Raw genomic sequence first — 25093 nt, 5'->3', positions numbered from 1 at the left:
ATGGTACGTTTAGTTCCCGCCTTACTAATTTTTCGTATTAACAAAAATTTCAAAAGTTTAAAAATGATAAGAAAGTGAACAAGCTGGAGTAGTATTTTCTTGTGAAAATAAATGGAATACAACTAATTTTACCTGAAAAGATTATACCCCCAACAGCCCAACTCATTCTCAAAATCCTATAACTTCATCGTGACATGATCTAAGATGTCATTAAGCCATCAAGCAAACCCCCACTTCTAGACCAAAGAAAATGCGGCCAAGAATTCCGGAGCCATTCCAGGAAGGTTCTTTGCCGGATAGGTTGCATTTGGGAGAGGTAGTAGTGAACTTTTTCATGTGAAAATGCCAAACCCTACCTACTAGCTGATGCTGATAAGCCTAACAAAATCCCATCCAATCCTGACCTCACCTGATTCCTTTTAGCAGGCACAGCATTCAGAGAGAGATGGGCATTTTGGGTACACCTTCAGTTTTGCCGGCGCCGGCCGCATTCTGATCGGTGGAAGGAAGCCAGCCGGCGGCATCTGTCTGCTGCAGGCGTCCAAGCACCAATCCTAGCCTCCCCCAGTGCCTGTCTTGGAAGAAACCTGAATTTCCTCTCTTCTTCTCCATATGGTGGAAATAGTTGGTAATAGGAGTGAGTATATGCTGTGGTTATTCTCTTGTTCTACTTTTGGACCAATCTTTTTTTTCCTTTTTTTTAGAGTGGACCAATCAATCTGTTCTGTTGCTTGTCACCTTCCAAAATACGTACTCCCTCTATTTTATATTATAAGTCATTTGATTTTTTTTCTTAATCAAAGTTATTTAGATTTAACCAAATTTATAGATAAAATTAGCGACAATTAAGCAACCAAATTAGTTTCATTTGAACTTAACATTGAATATGTTTTGTATTGGAAATGTTACTTAATCAAATATAAAGAAGTTTAAAAAAAAGTCAAACGATTTATAATATGAAATGGAGAGAGCAGAAAATTCAGGGTGTTTTGTCCTGAAATTTATTTTGTTTGAATTTAGCAATATATAAATTGTTTAGATTCAGCGTAAATCTGTTAAAAAATCACAATATCTAATGAAGAATAATGGCCTTGTTCGGCTGAAACTTGTTTCCAGTAGGTTGTGTGTACAACTGCGGCAGTTAATTTCAGCCCGCTCATCCCTCGAAAACAAAATTTTTATTTCGAAGTAGTGAACCTGGAGTAGATTTGGTTCTTTAATTTGAATTAATATAAAGAAAACTCTACCTTGAAATTGTGTCCTATTCAGTAAAAAGGTGTTTTTTTTTGTCTTCGTGAGAGAGTAGGCTTGAAATTTGTTCAAGTAGGCGTTGACTGAAAAATCATGACTTAGCGTGGCGAAAGGAGCAAGCAACTGTGTTATACTACTCCTATATCTTAAGACAATTATTTTGGACAAATTTCATTTGAAAACCAGGGGATCAGTAAACTAATGCCTCTTGAAGAACCTCATGACATCAATATTTATCCAGTGTTTTGATTTTTCTATTCGTGCCCCCTGATCATCGTACTAACCAAAGTTAAGATGGAGGAATCTCCACGTAAGCACCGACTAGGCAGAGGAAACCAAATTCCTTTTTCTTTTTTCTTTCTCAGATGGACCAAGTTCCTTTGGATGGTTCTGGATTCCAATCAAGAAATTTAATTATAATTTATAACCAATTAATTCCCTGCAAGATAATCACTTTTTTTTCTCATTTATTATATGCTGGCTACTGTCCATTCGAACTATGAAAGGTCATGTAGCATATATAATGCATAATATTATGGTGATAAGGTGGTGATGATGAGTGAGACATCAGACAAGTTAACATCAGCATATGTGACACATGCAAACTTGCATAGGGTATCAGCCTCCCTCAGTTGAACACCTGTGAATTGTGATGGATTATATATGGGAATAATAATAAGCAGCTGTTCAGATCTAAGTAGAAAACTGCAGATTGATCTAGATGATGTTACATATCTGCAGGTGCAGAAAAAAATTCAGAGATGTTATTCCAAAGCAGAGTTTTGGTTTGGTTGATGGTATGATTCTTGTGTGGCTGGAATTGGTGGCTCAGCTAGCAGCTGGGATTTGGTACAAGCTGATTGGTTGGTGAGAAAGAGAAGAATATTAATTGGACAGTTAATCATGGGTTTATGCTTTGGAAGGAGGATTTAACAATGGATCAGATGCTTGATTGATTTATGAAATGTTGGGTGCAGAATCATATACCGAAAATCATATGAACCCCAGTTTTGACAATATGATAAAACTGATATAGAAATGAAGATGGGTGGCAAATATACCACGGTGTGGCCTGATTCAGAAGTGAGTGCATAATTAACCAAGGTTTGGTCATCTGAACCTATCAATCTATAATACATATCTTCATCGATCATCAGTAGCACGAGATTGTGATTGGGAGTATGACATACAACGCCGTGGTGATCCTCTCCACATCTTCTATTTCTATTAATTTTATCAGTTACTTGAAACAACCAAAATGATCCTGATAATTCAATCCAATTTTATCTGTAACGCGATCAGAGCAAAGACTGGAGCCAAACACAATACATCAATCGCCTGAATGACTGACACTTACGGAACAAGTCACTGTCAGGATGGAGATCTTTCTTGATGGCCGATCAACCGTCAGATAAAAGCACTTGCGTAGTAATACTTCGTAGTACCAAACTACTAGTACCAATTAAAATTCAGAGGTTGCACAACGCTTCCTGCCATTCTGCCAAGAAAACAGTAAAAATTATATGCTGAGAAACCAAACAATCATTCTTCCAAACATCATCGTCAAGCTCATGTTGAATTAAACCCCGGAATTCGCATGCAAGCCGCGTCGCCGTCAATATGATTGCATATGCCACTAGCGGATCAGCATGGTGTACCTAGCTCCAGCGATGGCCGGTCAGTACCTGTCTGGTTGGTAACTAAGGGTTGCTTCGGTTTGTGATCTAAATAGGCCTTACCAAATTTTATCATTACCAAATTTTGATAAGTTTTGACATGACTAATTTTGATAAGGCAAAGTTGTGTTTGGATTGAAGTCAAAATAGCCTAAGTTCACTATTGAAATGGCCTATTTTCTTAGGCATGCCAAAATTTGGCTTCAAACCAAATAGACACTAAACACTATTGAAATTGCCAAATATTGGTAAGCCTAATTTAGGCCTCAAACCAAACCTGCCCTAAATTTACCATATCTAACCTTAGGCAAGCCACAGTTTTAATAGATAGCGTTTGGTTCTTACCACAGGTCTTTTTTTTTTGTCTAACTCTTAACCACCTGGACACCTGGCCCACATGTCATACACTCTATTTTTTTGCCAAACATTACCTAAGCTTAGTTTGTCATTTTATTTACCACAAAAGTGTGGCAAGACTAAACTTAGCTACCTTAGTTAAAAATGTGTGGCAATATTAGTCCTTAATCAAACAGACAAGAAGCCGGTGCAGGCCAAGTTTGCTCAGCGGGTTTTTACAATTTTACTGTGCTAATTTTTGTATGACTTGAGTTATTTTCTTAAGTTATTAAATGCAATGTATTGAACTAGTATAGAATTAATTAGTATTATTATATGAGACATACTCCCTCATATAAAATTTATAATTCACAACGATGAATCTAGACATAGGTTACGTTTAAATTCAATATACAAATCAACATCGTCCCGCAGTAGCAGGAGATTGTGACTGAGACTATAACAGACAACGTTGTGGTGATCCTCTCCCTGTCTTCTATTTCAATTAAATTTATCAGTTACTTAAAACAGTCAAATAATGCTACTAATTCAATCCAATTCTACTTGTAACACGATCAAAGTAAAGACTGAAGCCAAAGACAATCAATCTCATCAATGACTGACTCGTACTGAACTGGTCCCTCCGTTTCATGTTATAATCATTTTGGGTTAGTGCTAAGGCTAAGTTCGTAATGGTTGTTTGGCCAAAATTTCTGGTGACACATAAAACGACACAATCATAACTATTAATCAAGTATTAATTATTACAAACTTGAAAAACCAATTTATTTGAATTTAAAAAAAACTTAAATGTAGAAAACTCTGGTATGATACATCATTTATATAGTAGTTTAGGAAGCGTGTCCACGGATAATGAGGAAATAGACGTTTCGAATTGCTGTTTAGAATTCAGCCTAAGTCAAATTTCTTTAAGTTTGATTAAGTTACACAGAGCAACATTTTCCATACAAAAAAAATATACTATAAAAATATATTTAGTGGTGAATTTATAATGAAAATAATTAGTGTTATAGATGTATTTTCATACTATAACTTGAAGAGTTTTGACTTAGATAATATGAAACGGACGGAGTAGCCATTGTCAGGGTGTAGATTTTTCTTGATGGTCGATCAACCGTCAGGTAAAAGAACTTGGGTACAAATTATGGCCAGTAAGATTCAGAGAATGCACAACGCTTAATTAACTACCATGAAAAACAGTAAAAAATTGCATGGTGGGAAACCAAACTTGAACTTATCCAAAAACAAACTTTTGCTACTGGTCAGTCAAACAAATGACTGTTAGGTGAGTAAAAACCAAGACCGCATATACCTTCTCCGAAAACATCATCGTCAAGCTCACGTTGGATTGAACCCCAGCATCGATCAATATTCAATAACAGAGATAGGGCCCAAGAATTGGAGGCGATGCAATAATCATGCAAGCTGCGTCGCCGTCGATACGATGAATACGCCGCTAGCGGATCAGCATGCTAGCTAGCTAGCAGTTCAGATCGACATCAAGCACGGCCGGCGAACCTATCAAGCTCCGGCGATGGCCGGCCGGAGACATATCGCCGGCGATGAAGAAGGAGGTTGTGAGCAGCAAGAAGCCGGCCGGTGCTTGCGCCGGCCATGTTTGCCCGGCGAAAAGGAATTTAAAGAAGCTGCACCGGGTTTTTTTAATTTTTGTATGTTCGCTAGCAATTATAATTCTTTAATAATTCAATAAACAAAATTAGATATTAATGTTGCTAATTTTTATGCGTTAAGTTATTTTCGGAGGTTATAACTCTCTTCATCCCAAAATATAGCAACTCACACTAGGTTGCTATATTTTAGGATATGGAGAGTAGATATATAAATTATGCTTTACTACATTTTTAGACATAATTTGTGTATCCAAACGTACTTCTCGTAGTCGTCTTTCTGGGATCATAAATTTACAATTTTTACCTGCAACACCGCAAAAAGATTTAAAATCAAATTACCAAACCATGCAACTTTTTACAATCTATACATTTTCCTTATGGGCCAAACATGGCAGGTCATCACCACATTTCTCATCTCCACCACCAACCAAATGAAAGGCCTTCAAAGCCTCTGCCTCCCAATCGGTTTGAAATGTAGCAAAGCCCACAGATATAAGGCAAACTACCTGGGCCGAGAGAAGCCCAAGACAAAGGCCCAGAAAGCCCATATCAAGCCCAAAAGCAAGCACTAGGGCTACAGGTGCTCCGACGAGGTAGAAGGAGTATAGGTTGATGGCCGCCCCGACAGCCGGCCTCGCACTGCCGCGTAGCACTCCACAACCGGTTGTCTGCGGACAATTGGCAAGCTCACATAATCCGATAACCGGTAGCACGCTTGTTGTGAGTGACTGTATTGTGGGGTCAGTGGTGAACACTTGGACCCATAGTCCTCGCCCAAATGTAGTCCATGTCAGCCCTACGCACGAGCCCATCATCGCAATTCCCATTGCTACTACGAATGAGACTTGGGCCGATCTCGGTCGGCCCGCCCCTAGCTCATTCGCGACTCGGGTTGAAACGGCTGAACTTAGGGTGACCGGAATTGTGTATAACAACGACGTGGTCTGGATGACGATGGCCGCCGTCGCCAATGCGGTGTGCGGGTCCCGGAGATAGCCGGCGGCGATCGTCATGAGCTCATACCACCACCACTCCAAGCACACGCTCAAGCAGCTCGGAAGTGACAACCGGAGCAGGTCGGCCCATTCAGCCCATTGCCCCACTCCGGCCCACTCCTCCAAATCGGCAGGCTCATCTGGCTCGTTCTGGGCCGGGGCCCACGTCAGCGAGATCCACAGGAACGCCAGCGTGGCGAAGCTGGTCATGCACGCGGCCATGGCGACGCCGGGCACGCGCAGCCGCGCACCGAGGTACGCGGTGGCCGGCGCGTGGACGAGCGCCACGGCGAGCGCCGCGCACGACGCGAGCCTCCGCGTCTCGCCCTTGCTGCGGAGGTAGACGCGCGCGGGGAGGAGGACGCTGGCGGCGGCGAGGTCCGGGATGGCGTAGCGGCAGTAGCTCCCCGCGGCGCGCGCCACGGCGGCGTCCTGGCGCGCGGCGCGCGCGGCGGGGCCCGCGCACGCCCAGAGCGCGGCGACGGGGAACGACGCGGCGAGGAGGAGCAGCACGGCTCGGCGCAGCGCGCGCCGCGGCCGGCTCCTCGTCCTCCCGGTCCCGGAGCCGAACGCCTGGCCGGCGAGGGGCTCCAGCCCGAGCGCGAGGCCGGAGAGCACCGAGTAGCCGGTGACGTTGGTGAGGCCGACGGCGAGCGCGCCGCCGGCGAGCTCGGCGCGGCCGAGGCGGCCCAAGCAGAGCACGGTGACCATGCTCTTGACGTAGTGGAGCAGGTTGAGCGCCGAGATTGGCAGGCACAGGCGCCGCATCAGCTTCAGCTCCTCCATCACCTCCACCACCACCAAGAATCAATCAAATTAAAAGCCATGGACACAAATCAAATAGATAACACTTTATTCCATCATTGGTGATGTTTAAACTTCAAAATAAGGTTATTAATTTCAAGATTTGTGAGTGTTAATTTGTTTGTACCTCGGACATGGAGGTGTGATTTGGAGCGTGTTCGTGGAGTGCTTCCACCATTTGCTGCTTGCAGTGGAGTTGGAGACTGAATTGAAGAGATGTTCAATGGGTGAGACTAGAGAGTGTGAGAATGGTTGAGATTGGCATGGACTATATATAGCCGATTATGCAGTCTTGCAGCATATATGTAGACGTTGTGATTATCTGCGTATATGTACATTTGCACGCAGAATGTATATGTACATGTTTGTTTTCATTTTGTTTGGTGGTCCTGTAAATTAGGAAAGGTTGTATTTTTCACAATATTTCCAAGGATCGATCAAAGGTGAAAGCCATTCAAATCGGTGTGAAACTAATTTGAATTTCATAGATTTGCTGTGATAATTTGTAATATCTCATGCCTAGGCCCATGTTAAATATTAAAGGTTGGTGTTTTCTCATAATTTTAAGCTTTGAGTCACTACCATAGAGCCACCTAGCATTGCTGGTTCAAAACCGATATCACTATCGGTTATCCACCCGGCAATCGGCTGGGGACAGTGTTGTTTGGGAGCAACACTGTTGGTTTTGGTTCTGGAACTGGCAGTGATACTCCATTCTCTCCGGTTTGGAGTCTATCTATTTATGGGGTAACGAGTGGACTTGATTGGTGGTGTACGAGAGAGATTGAACACCGGGATAATGCGCCTGCCCAATCTTGTAACATTTGAAATCGTGAATCATTTGGGGGAAATGTGATCAGGTAAATACTATAGGGAGAAAAGTTCAAAATATAGTAAAATGTGTCTTATTATATAACCACAATGTGTTTGGTGAAAAACCAAAAAAGTCACACGTGCATGAATGTGTGGCATGCATATTTGTATACCTATTTAGAACTTCCAAACACTATAATCATGAAGGATTGCTGTTTCATATATCTTATATATTACACTTCTAATCGGGTAAACGTGATAAATTTTTGAAATTTTGCTTGGGGGGTATATTTAAAACTCCTCCATTTTCGCCTGATTTCCACCTATATAGTAGTTCATACTCAACTAATTTGCAGATCAATATACTACCTCCGTTTTTTAATAGATGACGCCGTTGACTTTTTCTTACATGTTTGACCATTCGTCTTATTTAAAAAGTTTATGTAATTATAATTTATTTTGTTATGAGTTGTTTTATCACTCATAGTACTTTAAGTGTGATTTATATCTTATACATTTGCATAAAATTTTTGAATAAGACGAATGGTCAAACATGTGAGAAAGAGTCAACGGCGTCATCTATTAAAAAACGGAGGGAGTATATGCATGCATGAACGCATTCATGCTTGCAAGTGGAATGAAAGTTATTGCAGTTGCAGATACAAGAGGTTAATGTTGTATATATTTTGCAAATGCTCAAGTGAAGTTGGATTATTAGTGTGTTTTTTATTCCACCTGGTCATACAGCTAATTAATTAATTAATTAATGCCTTTCAAGTCTCAACCTTCTCACAGTCACTCTTCAGATTCTACAAAATCTACAAATCCACTGGCTGTAAATTTGATTGTCTAAAAAACAAGGCAAAGCCCCCTGCAGAAAATTATCGGAATGTCGTGTTTTAAAAAAGAATTTGAGAGCTTTTCAATGATCTGTATCCTCTCAATGACCATTCATAGAAGCTCCTCTTTAATTTGCATATATATCATAAGATTATCTTATCATATCATCAATTGATGATAATTAATAGTATATATAACAAGATCCACCACGACTCCATGAGTTGGCATGCATATGGTGCAGCATGTCCAAAATGTAGAGCTAGCTAGGGTACATCTAAGATGCATGTGTGGTGGACCAACTCTATTTTTTTCTTGGAGGACCAACTTATCTTACTGAAATTTTCATCCATATCGATCTTGAGCAGTAGTGCATCCTGCTACAGCTCACTCAGCTCGTCACGGAAACATATACTCCCTCCGTCCCATAAAAAAATAACCTAGTACCGGATGTGACACATTTTAATACTACGAATCTAGACATACATATGTTCAGATTCATAGTACTAGAATATGTCACATACGGTCCTAGATTCGTTTTTCATGGGACGGGAGAGTATAGTCTGTATTTCTTTCAAATCAAACTCTAAAACCTTCAAACATTAAAATCTTGAAATTTTTAGAATGTATACATGAAAAAACATAATTGTAAGTAGATTCTTCTAAAAAAATACTTTTATAATATTCATTAAGGTATGTAAATATATTTTATAATAAATTGGTGATCAAAGTTGTACCTCTATCTCAAAGAGCATAATTTATTTACTCGTTGCTGATATGATCAGGATTCACATTATTTGATCCAGGCCACGTGCCCAAGGAGTAGCTCTAGACCCACCAAGTTTTAGGGCTGGGGCACTCGATATGACACACAAACTAGTCACAATATATTCCACTGCCTTTGTCCCCTCAAAATGGAGCTAGCTCCTTCTCCCAATAAATATGTCACTACTTACAACTCCCAACCATGTGTGGCTAATTAATTAATCTCGCCTCTAAATTAATCAACTTCCTAGCCAAAGGATTGCAAATCTAACTTCAAGTGACATTAATTATTGGTGATCATCATAGTATCAACCATGTTGGTTTTATTCAGAGTACTAGACCTTGCATGCGTGCAATGCCATTCGCTAGTGTTTGAGCTGATAAATTTGATAAAAAGAACCATTTGAAGCGAGAGGGAGCTTTGCTGGATGCATACGTCGATCTCCGCTACGAACACTACTTCAATAGATCCACAAAATAAGCTAGCTATATCGTTTCATGTTCGAACTAATTAGGGGTTAATTTTCTCTTGTGCACTATTTTTACACCTCCTTATCTATGCAATTCCTAGGAATTGTGATGATTCGATCTGTGCTTCCATTTATGCAACGATCAATTGATCACCAATTAATATATGTGCATGGTTTGCCATCCTTACCTAAGCTAGGTTTTCACTTTTCACTACATCCTATTCATTGTTGCTTTTCTATTCCTCTAGTCTAAAAAGAAAAATGGATAATGATAGTGTTATAAAGCAAAGGAGCATATAGTGTAGCCCAAACATTGTACCACCTACATATTTATAAAAATGAGAAAATAAAGAATATCATATTTAAGGATGAAGTCATCACAATTATACTTTGAACTCATAAACAAAATACTCCATCCGTCCCAAATTGTAAGGCATTCATATTTTTTTTAAAAAAAATAACTACAATCTTTGACTTATAACTAAATTTAAAATATATTTGTACTTAAAAATATTTTCCTATAATACATTATACATTATACATTTTATCCATACTTAAAAATATTCTACTATAATATTAATTTTATATTATTGTCAAAGAAATTAGTATTCAATGTATAATGTTCGAGATCGTGTAAAAAAATATACGCATTTATAGTTTGGGACATAGGGAGTAATTAATTATTCATGTAGTTATCTTTGCTCTTTGTGGTGATTCTCTTCCTCATGTATGTGAATGTGTCTATACTCCCTACAAAGTTACAACACTATATCCTAGAGCTTAACATGTAAAGATGTCACATAATCATCCATTAGCAATTATTACAACTTAATTAATCCTCATGCAAAGGTGCTATATAATTTATATTTTATTATATTTTAAAGCTATAAAATATAAGTATGTTAGATCATCATTCCACACAATTTACATAATATTTCAACATATATCTCTCCATCATTTTCTGCAATATCCTATATACTTCGCCCCCACTTAGTGTTTTCTATCTTCTCTCTCATTAAACCACGTCACTTTAATTGTTTCTAACTTTAGATGATTAATTTACAGTCCAAATTATTTCCCCCATTTTCTTCTCTCATGAAGCCACATCACCTTACTTTTACTTTTGGATTATCAATCTAAATACTATTTAAATTATGATAAATCACATCAACTTAAGTGGTTTATAGCATTTTCCAATGATCAATCAAAAATACAAATTCTATAAGCTTACGTTGTCTAGCTATATTACACGCTATTTCTACTGTTATCATAGTAAACTCCCGCAACAACGCGAGGGCCGGTTTCATCTAGTTGTAGCCTATATAATACTACATCCGTTCGAGAATAAGTTACTTCCTCCGTCCCAAAATGTAATCATTTTTGAGGTTGGCACGGGTATTAAGAAAGTATGTGAGAATGATTGAAGAATGTGTGTGATTGGTTGAAAAGAGAAAGTAGGTGAAAAAGAATGGTTGTGATTGGTTGAGAGGAGAAGGTAGGTAGAAAAATAGCTTCATTTTGGGACAAAGTACTGTGCTAGAAATAGCTATATTTTGGGACGGAGGTAGTAGTCTATAGTACGTGATGTGTGACATATCCTAGTACCATGGATTTAGATAGGCGCTTACATTAAAAATTACTCCTAGTACGGGATGTGACTTATTATGGGAGGGAGGGAGTACTCATGGAATTTACTCCTACATTAACATGCATGAAATAACAACACTTGATACTGCATGCAGGATTGCAGGCAATGCTAACTACTCCTTCCGTCCCAATATATAAGAACTTAGGACCGGATGGAACATTTCCTAGTATCCTATCCAGTGATAGGTGCCTATCCAGATTTGTAGTATTGGGACGGAGGGAGTACTCAATTTCTGTATAGTACTTTCCATTAGCTAGCTCGTCATGTCGATCCCTAGCTAGGCTCGAACCAATCAGACATGCTAGCTAGGTGGTGCCCTCATCGCCAATCAATGGACAAGATCTAGCTGCAGTTCTGATCCAAACGGCATATGTCCTTTTGTGTACCTACCCCTGACCGGTCACAAAAAGGCAGCCATGTTCCCCTTCTACCCGGCGCGCACGGCTTTTACCTTAATCGAACTAAATCAGAACCAATACAATCATCCAAATTCGGATCAAGTGTCATCCAAATTTGGATCAAGTGGTGTAGTACTACAATGTTTGATACTACCTCTGATTCTATATTAATTGACGTTTTAGACAAGGTTGAGGTTAAATTTTTATAAATTTGACCATCAATAACTTTAAAAATATTTAGTTTAAAGAAACTAGAAAAACATATATAGATTTGTCTTTCAAAACACTATAATAAAATTAAAAATGCATTTATTTATTGTATATATTATAATAGAAAAATAAATTCAAAGGTATATCTTGTAGAGCGTGTCATTGTCCAAAGCGTCAATTAAAATAAAACCGGAGAGAGTATACTTATATATCAGAAGGATAGATCGGAGTAAATAAGTCATCTACTTGTTTTAAGAACCTATTTAGTAAGATTTGTAAATTACCCCTTCAACTTATCAGTATTAAAAGTAATCAAATCGAAATGTATATAGCCACGTATAAAATCAAACTAAGATAAATATTCTTATAGCAAACTGATGGGTATTGTACATTCCGTAGAAAATATAATTTTAATTTATTTTGGATAATATTATAATATATTCTCTTTCATCTGTAAAAAAGCACAAACTTAACTAGTTTAAGAAAAGTCTGTTTTACCTCTAAAATCACTGCCTTCTCTGATTACCCCATTAGATAACGTTGGACCGTTTTCAACACTTCATTTAATTTTTCATATTGGACGAATACTACTCTCTATCGTTTTTACCTGCTGTTGTCCACGATTTAAATCAAAATGCATGCACATGTTTTTCTATTATCTTTTCTGCTTAGATGTTAGCAAAAAATACGGTGATACCAAGGTAAACTTTATTTAGTTCGACGACTGCTTTGCTTATATACCATTTGCATTAATCACTACTACAGAAAAACACATCGGTACCGGTTGAAACCCCATAGGTGCCGTATTTTCCAGCCGGCACCCCTCACTATATAGGATTCTCCCAAACAGCAAGCACCCCCGTGTGCGCGTGGTAGGGTGGAAAAAAACAGTGCCGTCTCTTTTTCGTGTTTCTGTTGTAGCAGTGAAATGTCATGAATTTAAATATAAGTGAGCTTTTGAAATATGTCGACCATACATGCATGCATACATTCCAGGACAAGAAATTGATAAAAGGAGCAAGGGGCCGGGCATATCCTGTCTCTGACTTTATTGCGGAACATCGGGCGCAAATTAAAGGCGGTTTCATGAAGCTTGACTTTAAGGATGTTCCTGTGATAGCTAAGAGGTTTGTTCATGTGCATGCATCTATATATCTTCCTTGCATGAGGCCAGCAAACTCTAGTTAAATTAGCTAGGTAGGGTTCACAATATTAAGATGTTTGTTTGCTGTTAAGCTTGTTGGATGTCCTTAAGTCTGATATGTCATTTGATTAAGCTGGTGAGATTTGGACACAGGCAAACAGATGTGCTGTTAGCTAGCTAACTCTAGCTAGCTACACTCCATAGGATTGCAATTGTGCTATTGAGGGGCATGGTGTCCGGTTGGTGTCATGCATGAGTGGTCATGCTTTTGGTATAGATTCATAAGTTGCAACATCAAATTATAGATTTCCCCCAACCGATCGAAGTAGCTAAAATTTCTATAAATAATTTTAAATTAATTACAAAATCCTCGATCATATTATATATGGGTTTTTATTTGCTAAAAATGGGGTTCATATCCTCTACCATAATGTCACTACCATTACAGACATTTATTGACGTGTGTAGCAATAGAAGCATAGGACCCATATACTTGTGACTGTAATGATAGTGGTATTATGATAGAGGATCCTCATTGATCTAGTTCTGAGAAACATTAATGGAGCATATACATGTGCTTATCCTTTAAGAAACTAAAAACTATACCCAATGATTGTCTAATTGTTTTGTTCATGCCTTCGGGGCATTTGTCTATCTCCATTTCTAGAAATTTATAGTACTGCTATTTATTCTATGAGATAATGGATATAAAATGTCCCATAATCCCATTGGAAATTAGTTCAAAAGCCTTTCTTGTAGGCAATAAATTAAGAATTAGCTAGCTAGGAGATTCAAATCCTTACATTAATATCACAACATCCGATAGCCTATATATACACAAGTTGAGTGTCACAGGCCTTGATGATAGTAATTAAGTTTAGAAAAGTATATCTTGTCTCTAACTGTTGAACTTGTACCCCACCTCATCCACATCGTACTTAATTTATGCGATATAAGTGCAGCTATATATATAAGAAAAGGCCATTGTTACCCTCATGCTGTAGCTCAACAATAACATGAGCTAGAGGTGACCTAACCTGCAATCGATCATGTCGTGTTCATGTCATCGCCGAGGTATATAAGATAGGCTTTGAGCTTTAATTGATACTTCCTCCGTTTCACAATGTAAAACTTTCTGACATTACCCACATTCATTTAGATGTTAATGAATATATATATATATATATATATATATATATATATATATATATATATATATATATATATGTGTGTGTGTGTGTGTGTGTGTGTGTTTAGATATGTATGTGGACAATGCTAAAAAGTCATACATTGTGAAATGAAAGAAGTAAGTCACATTTCGATGATATCTAGCTCAGGTCTTACAAATGGTGGATTTCTCTCGTAAACATTTTGTTAACAATTTGTAAATATTTTATTTGATGGGGGGTGTGTGGATCTGGGCAATCGGTGGGGACGACTGATGCGCGGACCTAGGCGACTGGGTAGTCTTGAGAGGAAGCCGTCTGCTGTGTCGCCATGGAGGGCGCCTGCCATGCCCCGCCATTGGGAAGCCGCCCACTGTGGAAGGGAAACCACCTGCCTTGGAGGGGAGGCCTCCCTGGCCACTGTGTGCCACCATGGGGAGGCCACCCACCGTCCGCTATACGGAGCGAAGGCTGCACCCTCGCGGGGGATGGACAGAGAATGAGAAAAGAAGAAAAGAGAAGGATGGGGGAAACAGAGAAGTTGCGGTGGAAGATAACATACATACACTTAAAAACCAAATCCATGCATCCCGCTTGAGATATTTTCATGGTGTTTCTTTGTTGGGTCGGCTCGATTGAAAGGCATTTTTTTTAAAAAAAAAGGCAATAATGACTCATATATAAGTGTAGGTATTTTATAATAAGAATTGATACCTATGACTATTGGTGCTGATTTTTTTTTACTATAAAGTAACACCAATAAGCTATTATAGGTGCCGGTTTTTAATTTGATCCAGTTAAAAGACTTGTTTGCGAGGGAAACATTTCATAGGTTTTAGTTTTAAGTGAATCGGTACTTATAAGCTTAGAGCATTACGGATGTGGTGTTGTGTATGTGTGTGTGTGTATATATACACACACACACACTAGTGGCTACATCATCATCACGAATTCTTCAACCTAGCTAATTGGATGGTGCATGCTTTGATACTTCAGATTAATTATGATCACCTAATATTCCTAGACTGCCGGAATCATTTTATCACTAATTGGATTATGTACCTTATTAATTTCAATCAATCAAATTTACGACTAAATATTACTCCTACATAGTTATATAAAGTTGTGACATTTATACTTTAATACTTCGCAGAAATACACAGCGGCCAGTTATATCATCTATATGGCCTTGTTTAGATCCCACCCTAAAATTTTTCACCATGTCACATTGAACGTGTGAACACTTACATAAAGTATTAAATATAGGCTAAAAAAATAACTAATTACACAAATTGCGACTAATTTGCGAGACAAATCTTTTAAGCTTAATTAATTGCTCCATGATTTGACAATGTGGTGCTACAGTAATATTTACTAATTACCGATTAATTATGCTTAATAAATTCGTCTCGCGGTTTACTGATGGATTATGTAATTATTTTTTTATTAGTGTCCGAACACCCCATACGATACCATATATAATATCTGATGTGACACACTGAAACTTTACACCCCTATTGGATTGGGATAATATGAGATCACTAGATCCTTTTGCATCGAGCAACGGTGCATGCATTTATCCGCACACTATTGCAGCTGAACCCCACGAGGGAGAGGAGAGTGGCCCTAACTCGTGCAATCGCGTCAGCTATCACGTCTATCGCATCAACGGATATACAGTACTAGCTCCACATAATTTTCTCATTATTTTGCATCGATCTTGTCGTACGTCGTCTGATCATGAGCAAAGGTAAGCCATCGATCGCATGCATGCATCCTGACGCAGATTGTCTGTTTGTTTTTTTTTTAAAACATTGGCTGTTTGGTTAGTGAATTAATTTTGTCACAGCTAACCGTAGGTAAAGTGTGACATGATATAAAAGTGTGGCTACGGTTACAAGTGTGGTGTAATTTAAAAAGATAAATGAATGACTCGTGGATCCAAAGAATAAAAAAGCGTGGCAAACCTAATTGTAGCTGCAAAATAAACACATAACTTACAACTGTGACATGAGTAAGGCGTGGCTTGGTAAAGTGAAGTAGTGAAACAAACAACCCCTAGAAGATTAAGGTTGTCTCTTGTTTATCACACACCAAACGATGCATTGGTAGATGTAAATAAACTGTTTAATTAAGTTAAACCTATGAGCTAACCTGGTCCATATATATAGCTCTCGATTAGCCAGAATAATTCTACAGGGTTGTGATCAGCTGCTCGAACATATATGTGTCTATATTTTTTTTCTATTGTTGTGCTTGTAAGATCCCCAATATATAGTATGTTTTAGAAGTTACTTTAATTTTGTGTGGGAATCAACATCTATTCTACTACTATATATTTTACAGTAGTCGGCGCTTTAAAAAAAATCTATGTTAGATGTAGAAGTCAAGTTTTAATTATTTTAGATAAAAGATAGTTGCATAAACTTATAGTTATAATCTGTTGGAATCTCCACTACTGAATATGCGGTGGAAAAGATAACCATGGTTTAATTTCGTGCGTAAAATATTGATCGACCACAAGCTAGCTGCTTGTATGTAAAAAATGCGTATTAAAAAACATAAATATTAGGGAAGAACCTAATATTAAATAATTAGAAGTGGTGAGGCTTCGAACCCAGGTCGTCTAGCCCATCACCTTGTGAAGTTAGCTGGAAGACCATAAGCATTTCTCTGAAAGGTGCGTATCCAAAATAATTGTAGCTCTGTCCTGACAATTGAATAACTAAACCAATCAGTGAACCCAAATAGATGAGGAGGGCGTGCAAATATGCTTATAATTACCTTTCGAAGATGCAAGAGATATACTCATTAATTAGTTGAATTTTGATTTATAGGAGGTGATAGCTATAGGATCGATCCAGCGCTTTGACTCATTTTTTGTCTACTGCCAGCAGCCCAGTAAAATGGACTATATGATGGCATGTTGTAATGCCCATAACCTGTTGATCAATCCCATACAGATCTAGTTATTACTCCCTCTGTCCCATTTTAAGTGCAACCATGATTTACCGTGTTTAATTTTGATCGTCCGTCTTATTTAAAATTTTTTTAAAAAAATTTAAAAACATAAGTCACGCATAAAGTACTACTAATGTTTTGTCATCTCATAAAAATAAAAATACTAATTATAAAAAATTTTCAAATAAGACGAACAATTAAGGTTGGGCACGGAATCTTATGTTGCACTTATAATGAGACGGAGGCAGTACATAGATATCGTTCTAGCATAATACATTAAATGAATGTATGGACTCACATGCATGCATCCTTCACTAGACACTGGAGATCGATGGCTAATTATCTGCAGGCTAAAATTATAAGTGTAAAGATGTTTTTATGGTCTAGATTATACCAAGATTCACGTTGATAATCTAATCAAGCGTATTTCTCTTCGACAATTCCCTCCCTCAACATCCCACGCTAGTGCATGCCTCGCAATGTTTCCTGCCTTCCTCTATCTGCCCTTTCTCCCTGCCTCCCTTTCTCTATGTCTCCACCACTATATCCTCCTATGTCCTCCTCTTTGTCATAGTGCTATGGTGCTATTTTAGGATCTGTTTGGATAGATTAAAATTCTAAGAAATAGTTTGCTGGTAGTCAGCTTTTGAGAATTTGGAGAGGCTGGATTTTTTAACTTTTAACTTCTAGTTTATTTTCTGAATTATATAATTAACTACAGATTATAAGAATCTAGGTGAGAATTGAGAGAGCTGGAGTTTCTAAGAGAAGCTACCGCAGCCAAAAAAAAAAAAATCTCCCAAACAGAACCTTACCTAGATTCCTCTGGTCATCTCTGACCGGAGGTTTACATTGCTAGATCCACTATGACCTCTTGACCGCTTGCCATCCTTGCTCCAACACCAACCGAGCCTACGGCCAAGCTAGGCGCTACATCACCGTTGTCTCAGTGTCTCCTGGGCCGCTTGTGTCACCCACAAATCAAGCTACCACACAACCGCAACCATGAATCATTTAAAACCTGCAAACCCCTTAAAAAAAATACCACATGAGCTTGGCCATTAATTCTTGCAGTATTGCCCCCATTCTCGCACTGCCTACTCTGAACCATAATCTTGACGAGGATCAAATGGTGGTTAAATCAACTGAATTTTTCTTGATTTTAAGGTGACTGGCATAAATGCATTTCGTTTTTATTAATACATATCATATTACTTTTTATTTATTTAACAGGTGCCCAGGTTCATAGACTCTAGAAAATGGGTGGTATTCAGAGGACGAAGCAAACATAAGGCCTTGTTTAGATTGAGGAAAACAAAACAGAGAAATAAAAATGTAGGAAAAGAAAACATAAAAATGCACATGTAATAAAACTGAAGAATTAGGAAAAACACAAAACTTTATATATAGTGGATGTTTGCAATACAAGAATTTTAGACTTTGCTTAAACTAACAAGGTATTAGATATTAGCTAGATTTCTTTTTAGGTCAAGCTAACCTCATCTATTACCTTTTCTTTTCCATGGGAAAATTTTCCCTTAGATTTGAGCTCCTTTTTCTTTTCCATTCATTTTTACTAGAAAAATAATAGACTAGAGAAGCCTAGGAAAGTTTTCCAAAGGATTCTTGGGTCCATTCCTCCATTTCAAGCAGTCCTATATGTAAAAAAAAAATAAGTGGGTTTCAGATCCTTTGATTTTCATTTGAAGTTCCTCCATACCCAACATACCCAGAGGCGGATCCAGGAAAGATTAACAGGAGGGTCTAAACAAACTATACAAAATTATAGCCCCCTCTTCTAATAAACGTATGACAGAAAATTTTAGTGGGATCTTCATGGGGTCTCCCATGATTACAATATGGGTAGTGGAGTCTCGAGACCCTAGAGACCCCAGGTGGACCCTAATATATGGCATAAGCGAAAGCGAAATAATGCACTTGACAATTGATACAACACTCAAATGGGTCATTTCCTCACATTCGATACTAGGCAAGTCCAGAATTGATACCCAAATTAAACCATCTCTTAAGAAAAATACCAGAAGGGATCTTAATTCAACCGCTCAACTAGTAAGTCTTTGAAGTGGAATCACAATTTGAGAGACAGGCCAGTAGTTTTTGCGGTGCTTAATTACGAACAGTCAAAACTGGTTAATATAATTTTCTACTGATAGTTAATACGCACTAATTCATTCATACATATTTCATCTAAAAATTAATAGATTTATATCTGTACACATACTCGATCAGGGCAGAACGTGAGAGGCCGATCGAGAATTAATTAAGTGCTGCGTCCGTGTTGGGCCGGTCAATGGAGGAATGTGCATTTTGCATATTGGGCCGTACGCGCTGCCACGTAGGCCCGCGCGAAGAATAAAATAGGCCCACCGTGAGCCCATTGAAACTGTGTACTTTGATATGCTGGCCTTAGCTAAAATTCTCAAGAATTAAATCTCCTTCAAGGAAAAAAAACCTAAAAACTAAAAAGTCAGGAATTTGCCAGTTTAATATAAAAAAAAGGAATCGGCCAGTTTCGGTCCTCTTGCGAGTTGATACTGTTCAATGTGCAAAACTATAACTAAATTTGTTAGTGATGCGGTTTTGTTAAGCACCTGTTTGCCATAATTGTTGTGGTTACGTACCAAGTAACAAATTCCATTATCTATAAAAAAAACATACCAAGTAACAAAATATCCCTTATTTATGCAACTTGGACCAAAGAACATGTGTCTTATATAAATTGCTGTAATATTTTCTTTATCTTGTTCATGTTTTATTATTGATGGTATAGTGACGACATCACTTTTTTTGTTAAAACCATTTCTGTTTGAAGTTGAACCAAGAGATGTGAAATGTGCAAATTTTTAAAATCAGAGGGGCGAATAATTAACATTTTGATAGCTCAACGATCAAGACAAGAGTAAAAACTTTAGTTAACCGGACAAATATGATTCGTTTTTTATTTAAGGATACAGAGAAAGCCAGTAACTTAATCCAAGGAATTCAAACAGGTTAGAGAATAAACAATGATGTAACACCAGTATTTGAGAGAGAATGCCCATATAGGAATTTTGAAGATACAGAGAAAGCAGAAAAAAGAAAGAATACTGCAGTCCGTTGATTAATGGATAACTTAATGTCATATATAAAACTATCTGTGGAATCAAATCATTGACCACACGAATATATTTGAGATAACTAAATAAACCATCTGTTTATGTGAGTTGTTTATTCGTTGTTGAGAACTTGAGATATGACGTGAAAATGTTAAAAAAACGCAAATATTAGAAAATGACCTAATATCAAATAATTAGAAGGGGTGAGGCTTCGAATCCAGATTGTCTAGCCCACTATCTTGTGAAGCTAGCCAAAAGATTTCTAGGTGTTTCTCACGTGAAAAATGTTATATAAACAATAACACATTCTAAAACTATTGTTAACGATCTTATAAGGCGAAAGAGCTTAGTGTTTGGCTGCTGTGATCATCAACTCGACAGCACCATCTAAGTGAACCTTCAACCAATTATATTGTCAGGTTATGGATACCACATATCTAATAGTAGTTGACTAAATCTCGGCAGGACCTACCACATACTATGTCCTATACGGAAACAACCTACAGATATAGGAGGAGTTCCGGATAAGGAAAGACAACCAGAATTCTACATGAAAACGACAAGGACTACTCGGATTGTATCCATATTGGTTTTCCTAGTTCTACTTGGACAAGGAGACACCTATAGGTATAAATACAAGACCCCCTAGGAGGAGAGGGGATACGGACAACACGGAACAATAGAAGCCACAATATACAAGATCAACATACAAGCCAACATACGCCAAGGCAAGACGCCAGATATCAACTTCAAAGATAGGCACGGCTAGTCCCCTACGGTGTCTCTGGATACAGTCAGGAGAGACGAAAGCGCTATCTCTGATCTCTCCGGGCACAGATTCGAGGAGGAAGAGTACTCTGTTGTCGACTACGAGTCAGACCTTTAGACCGCCATGTCGACAACAGTTAGATAGGCTACCCCAAATATTGTACTGGTGTGATTATGGTGAATAAGATCAATACTGGCTTCGGCCAACAGGATGTAGGGTTATTACCTGACAATTCAGGGGCCCGAACCTGTATAAAAATCCTCGTCCCCATCTCTTTTACCTCAGTCTCGCACATATCCTAGTACCAACGATCCCCATACTATGCAAATACCGGAATCACGACATCAAACGTTGACACATATTACTACTACTTACTAGCTCGATGTGATCCCGTACTAGTTTTGTTTATTTTAAGATAAAGTAATTATATATTAAATTTGTTTATTTTTAGATGAAGGGAGTATGTTGCAAAGAAATGGTTATATTTTGTAACGGATCGGATACATTTTTTTTACACCAACCAGAGCATGAGGAAAGATACTACTCCCTCCGTCCCTTTTTAGTGTAGTTACAGGTTTCTATATCTAACGTTTGATCGTCTGTCTTATTCGAAACATTTGTATGATTAATAATTTTATTGTTATTAGATAAAAAACATAAATAGTATTTTATGTGTGACTTCTTTAAAAAATTCATAGATTTTTTTAAACAAGATAGACGATTAAATGTTGGATACGAAAAACTACAATTGCACTTAAAATGAGACGGAGGGAGTAGTAGCAAAGAAAGAACATATCAACATCAACTTGCGGTCTTCGGTTCGACAAACTTTGGACGACACGAGTGAGGCTGTGTTTAGATCCACGCCAAAATTGGAAGTTTGAAGAAATTGGAATGATGTAATGGAAAAGTTGAAAGTTTGGCTGTGTTTAGTTCACGCCAAAATTGGAAGTTTGGTTGAAATTGGAACGATGTGACGGAAAAAATAGAAGTTTATGTATGTAGGAAAGTTTTGATGTGATGGAAAAGTTGGAAGTTTGAAGAAAAACTTTAAAACTAAATACGACATTTGTGTGTGTAGAAAAGTTCGATGTGACGGAAACGTTGGAAGTTTGAAGTAAAAAGTTGGGATCTAAACATGGCATAATATTATATGGAACGTGCCTAATTAGTACTTTTGTTTTAAAATATAAATATTTTTAAAGTTGACATGGGAATTAAGAAAATATGTAAGAATAACTAGAGAAAGCGCATGATTTGTTAAAAAGAGAAATTAGGTGAAGAAGAATGGTTAGCATTGGTTGAGATGAGGTAGTAGGTGGAGAAATAGATTTATTTTAGGATAATGTATTGTGCTATACATTTTAAAACCAAGCTAGCAATAAGCAATAAGCAGGAAAATATCTTCATGGAAAAAGCTTTGTCGATGCATCCATATCCTATGTCTGCGTGATCTGTTCCCATCCAAGCTCAGTCGTGACTCGTGACAGCTCGACGCGCCAGCCCACGATGCACTGAACCTGAACACCCACGAAGTGACGTGGCACACACGGACCTACTACCACCACCATTATTGGAGATGCCGCGTCCCCACCCACCTCCCCCGGGCCCACCTGTCAGCCAATGGCTGCCGTCTTACTAGGAGAAAGCACACGGTTCGCGAAGCGTACACACACTTCGTGACTTGTTTCCGTGAGCGATCGACAGGAGGACATGGCGGAGGAAGCGGCGGCGGCGTCGTCGGCGGCGGAGGGGAGGATGACGATGGTGGTAGGGGTGGACGAGAGCGAGCACAGCTACTACGCGCTGCAGTGGACGCTGCGCCACTTCTTCGCCGCCGCCGCCGGCCAGCCGCCGCAGTACCGCCTCGTCGTCGTCAACGCCAAGCCCACCGCCGCCTCCGCCGTCGGCCTCGCCGGCCCAGGTACGCGCGGTAAACGAGCGTGTGCTTCGAGTCCGGTACTTTGGATCTGACTTGGATTTGACTCACTGAACTGAACCACCCCTCCGGTAGGCGCCGCGGATGTGCTGCCGTTCGTGGAGGCGGACCTGAAGAAGAGCTCCATGCGCGTCATCGAGAAGGCCAGGGAGCTCTGCGCCCAGGTGATCCGAGATCGAACCGAATCACTCACTTTTTTCTACCTCTAATTTGTTTGTGTGCGCTAGTAGCTGTTAATACTCCCTAATCGTGCTCTATTTTTAATTCTTCAGGAGTACATGTGTAATTTCGTATCCCTCTTATATTAGATAAAGTAATTGTTACTCCATCCGTTTCATATTATAAGTCGCTTTGATGTTTCTAGTCAAACTTTTTTTAGGTTTCACCAAGTTTATAGGAAAATCAGTTTAATTAAATGTAACATTGAATATATTTTCATAATACGTATGTTTTGTGTTGAAATTGTTATTATATTTTTCTACAAACGACTTATAATATGAAATGGGGGAGTAGTAGTTACTAGCAAGTTAAGCTGGCAACCTAGCTTACTATATACAAGACGTCACACTTGCTCTAAATTAAGGAAGCCCTAAAAAAAGCTAGCTAATTGAGATCAGCTCAGCTGGGCTTGGCTGAAGAACAGGGAGATTGCCAGCTGTTGGAATCAAACCATGACTTAACTCATTCATTTGTCTATGTCTTTTGTTTATTTTATTAGTGTGTATTATCATAGTTATGAGTATACATTTTTGATGATTTAGATCATGATACAAATGAGAGTTTGCTGCAGGTGAGTGATGCTCTGTTTGAAGTGCTGGAAGGGGATGCCAGGAATGTTCTTTGTGAGTCTGTTGAGAGGCATCAGGCGGAGATGTTGGTTGTCGGAAGCCATGGCTATGGAGCAATTAAACGGTATTGCCATTTCCTACTTTTGTTCTTCTGACCCCTGTTTCCCACAAAGAATTTCTTCAATTTGTTGAAAACTGCTGCCTCTTCTTCATCTCTGAAAAAAAAAATGTTTCGAAAAAAAGAACTGTGAAAAAAAAAGAGGAGAATCTATAAAATGGTGTCTGACTAGGCATTTGATAGAGTAACACGTGCGCAAGCAGTGGACATTGATTTAAATTAAAAGCTTATCTGTTGCTATAGTAGAAGCTGTACCAGATTATGAGTTGATGAATTTCCATAAACAACATAATGCTCTTCTGATACTTTGGTGTAGCCTCTTTGTATATTCGAATAGAGTACATCATTTTTCTCTCGCTATACATGTTTTATGGCCATCATTCGTCATGAAGTTCACTTGGCGGCTTGGCCCCGTAGCTGTGAATCCTCCTGCTTTTCATGATTTATTACACTTGTCAAAAATAGAACCAGAAAACTGATATTGGTCTTACCGGAAAGAAATAACTTCAAAAGTGGATTAACACGATTTATTATGACCTGGACTAGACTAGATTTTTTTTAGAACAGGCAGATTACAATGCATTGTTGTTTCATTGTATCGACCTACAAATGACCAATCGTGCTGCCTGCAACTTAATTTTGTTTGGTCTTTCATGGAAGACAGTAACAAAAGCTAATCTTATGAACTCATGCAACATTACTGGCTGATGCATCAACTTTACTCCCAATCATCTTTTTCCGTTCCCTACTTCATGTTATTCACCTACATTGGTCTTACTGGCATGCCTGAACTTCCCTGCAGAGCTGTTCTTGGAAGCGTGAGTGACTACTGTTCTCATCATGCGCACTGCACCGTGATGATAGTAAAAAAGCCGAAGCACAAGCACTGAGTCCATGAGCGGCGGCCCCAGCCTGGACTGAACAGTATCATTCATGTATATATCTACCACCAAATTGTGAACGTATCTGTGTGAATAAATTGTCATTGTATTGACACTTCTAGTCAGCTTCAGCATGAAGGCATGTACCATATAGCATGCACTGTATATCCTTCTACCTCTTGGATCCTGGATCGAGAAGGTAAATAATTTATGTTTGATATCTTAAAACAGTGCGTGTTAATATTCATGCGAAAAATATTTCATGTCTATTACACATATGCATCGTCAAGATATTGCAAGTTCTATTGATCTGGAATTGTGATTTTATTAGTGAGAAATATTTCACTTTATCTGTG

The 25093-nt window shown here is 38.4% G+C and overlaps 2 protein-coding genes across 3 annotated transcripts; one reads left to right on the top strand and one right to left on the bottom strand.

The window, feature by feature from the left end:
• Window positions 1-5156: 5156 nt before the first annotated feature.
• On the bottom strand, window positions 5157-6979 carry LOC107276484 (protein DETOXIFICATION 55). Its single transcript, XM_015763803.3, has 2 exons — window positions 6842-6979; window positions 5157-6699 (listed from the first exon to the last, which is right to left on the bottom strand). The coding sequence occupies exons 1-2, from the start codon at window positions 6890-6892 to the stop codon at window positions 5278-5280; spliced, it is 1473 nt and encodes a 490-aa protein (XP_015619289.2). The 5' UTR covers window positions 6893-6979; the 3' UTR covers window positions 5157-5277.
• Window positions 6980-22677: 15698 nt separating this feature from the next.
• LOC4352472 (universal stress protein PHOS34) lies at window positions 22678-25013 on the top strand. 2 transcript variants are annotated; one of them, XM_015765095.3, is made up of 4 exons: window positions 22678-22935; window positions 23026-23114; window positions 23741-23862; window positions 24659-25013. In XM_015765095.3, the coding sequence occupies exons 1-4, from the start codon at window positions 22725-22727 to the stop codon at window positions 24744-24746; spliced, it is 510 nt and encodes a 169-aa protein (XP_015620581.1). In that variant the 5' UTR covers window positions 22678-22724; the 3' UTR covers window positions 24747-25013. The 2 variants fall into 2 exon arrangements, with proteins under 2 accessions (XP_015620581.1, XP_015620580.1); XM_015765094.3 differs by having other exon boundaries at window positions 22678-22944.
• The last annotated feature ends 80 nt before the right edge of the window (window positions 25014-25093 follow it).

Source organism: Oryza sativa, chromosome 12, assembly GCF_034140825.1.
Source record: "Oryza sativa Japonica Group chromosome 12, ASM3414082v1".
NCBI lineage: Eukaryota > Viridiplantae > Streptophyta > Magnoliopsida > Poales > Poaceae > Oryza > Oryza sativa.
Note: the sequence above shows the minus strand (reverse complement) of the source record. Positions and strands in the feature narration are given on the sequence as shown.

Bases quoted from the DNA above. Each gene is read 5' to 3' on its own strand.
- LOC107276484 (XM_015763803.3), bottom strand. From the start codon at position 6,892: ATGGTGGAAGCACTCCACGAACACGCTCCAAATCACACCTCCATGTCC. The intron at 6,700-6,841 runs GTACAAACAAAT...GTGGTGGTGGAG, and splicing joins ATCACACCTCCATGTCCGAG to GTGATGGAGGAGCTGAAGCT.
- LOC4352472 (XM_015765094.3), top strand. From the start codon at position 22,725: ATGGCGGAGGAAGCGGCGGCGGCGTCGTCGGCGGCGGAGGGGAGGATG. The intron at 23,115-23,740 runs GTGATCCGAGAT...AGTTTGCTGCAG, and splicing joins CCAGGGAGCTCTGCGCCCAG to GTGAGTGATGCTCTGTTTGA. The intron at 23,863-24,658 runs GTATTGCCATTT...ACTTCCCTGCAG, and splicing joins GGCTATGGAGCAATTAAACG to AGCTGTTCTTGGAAGCGTGA.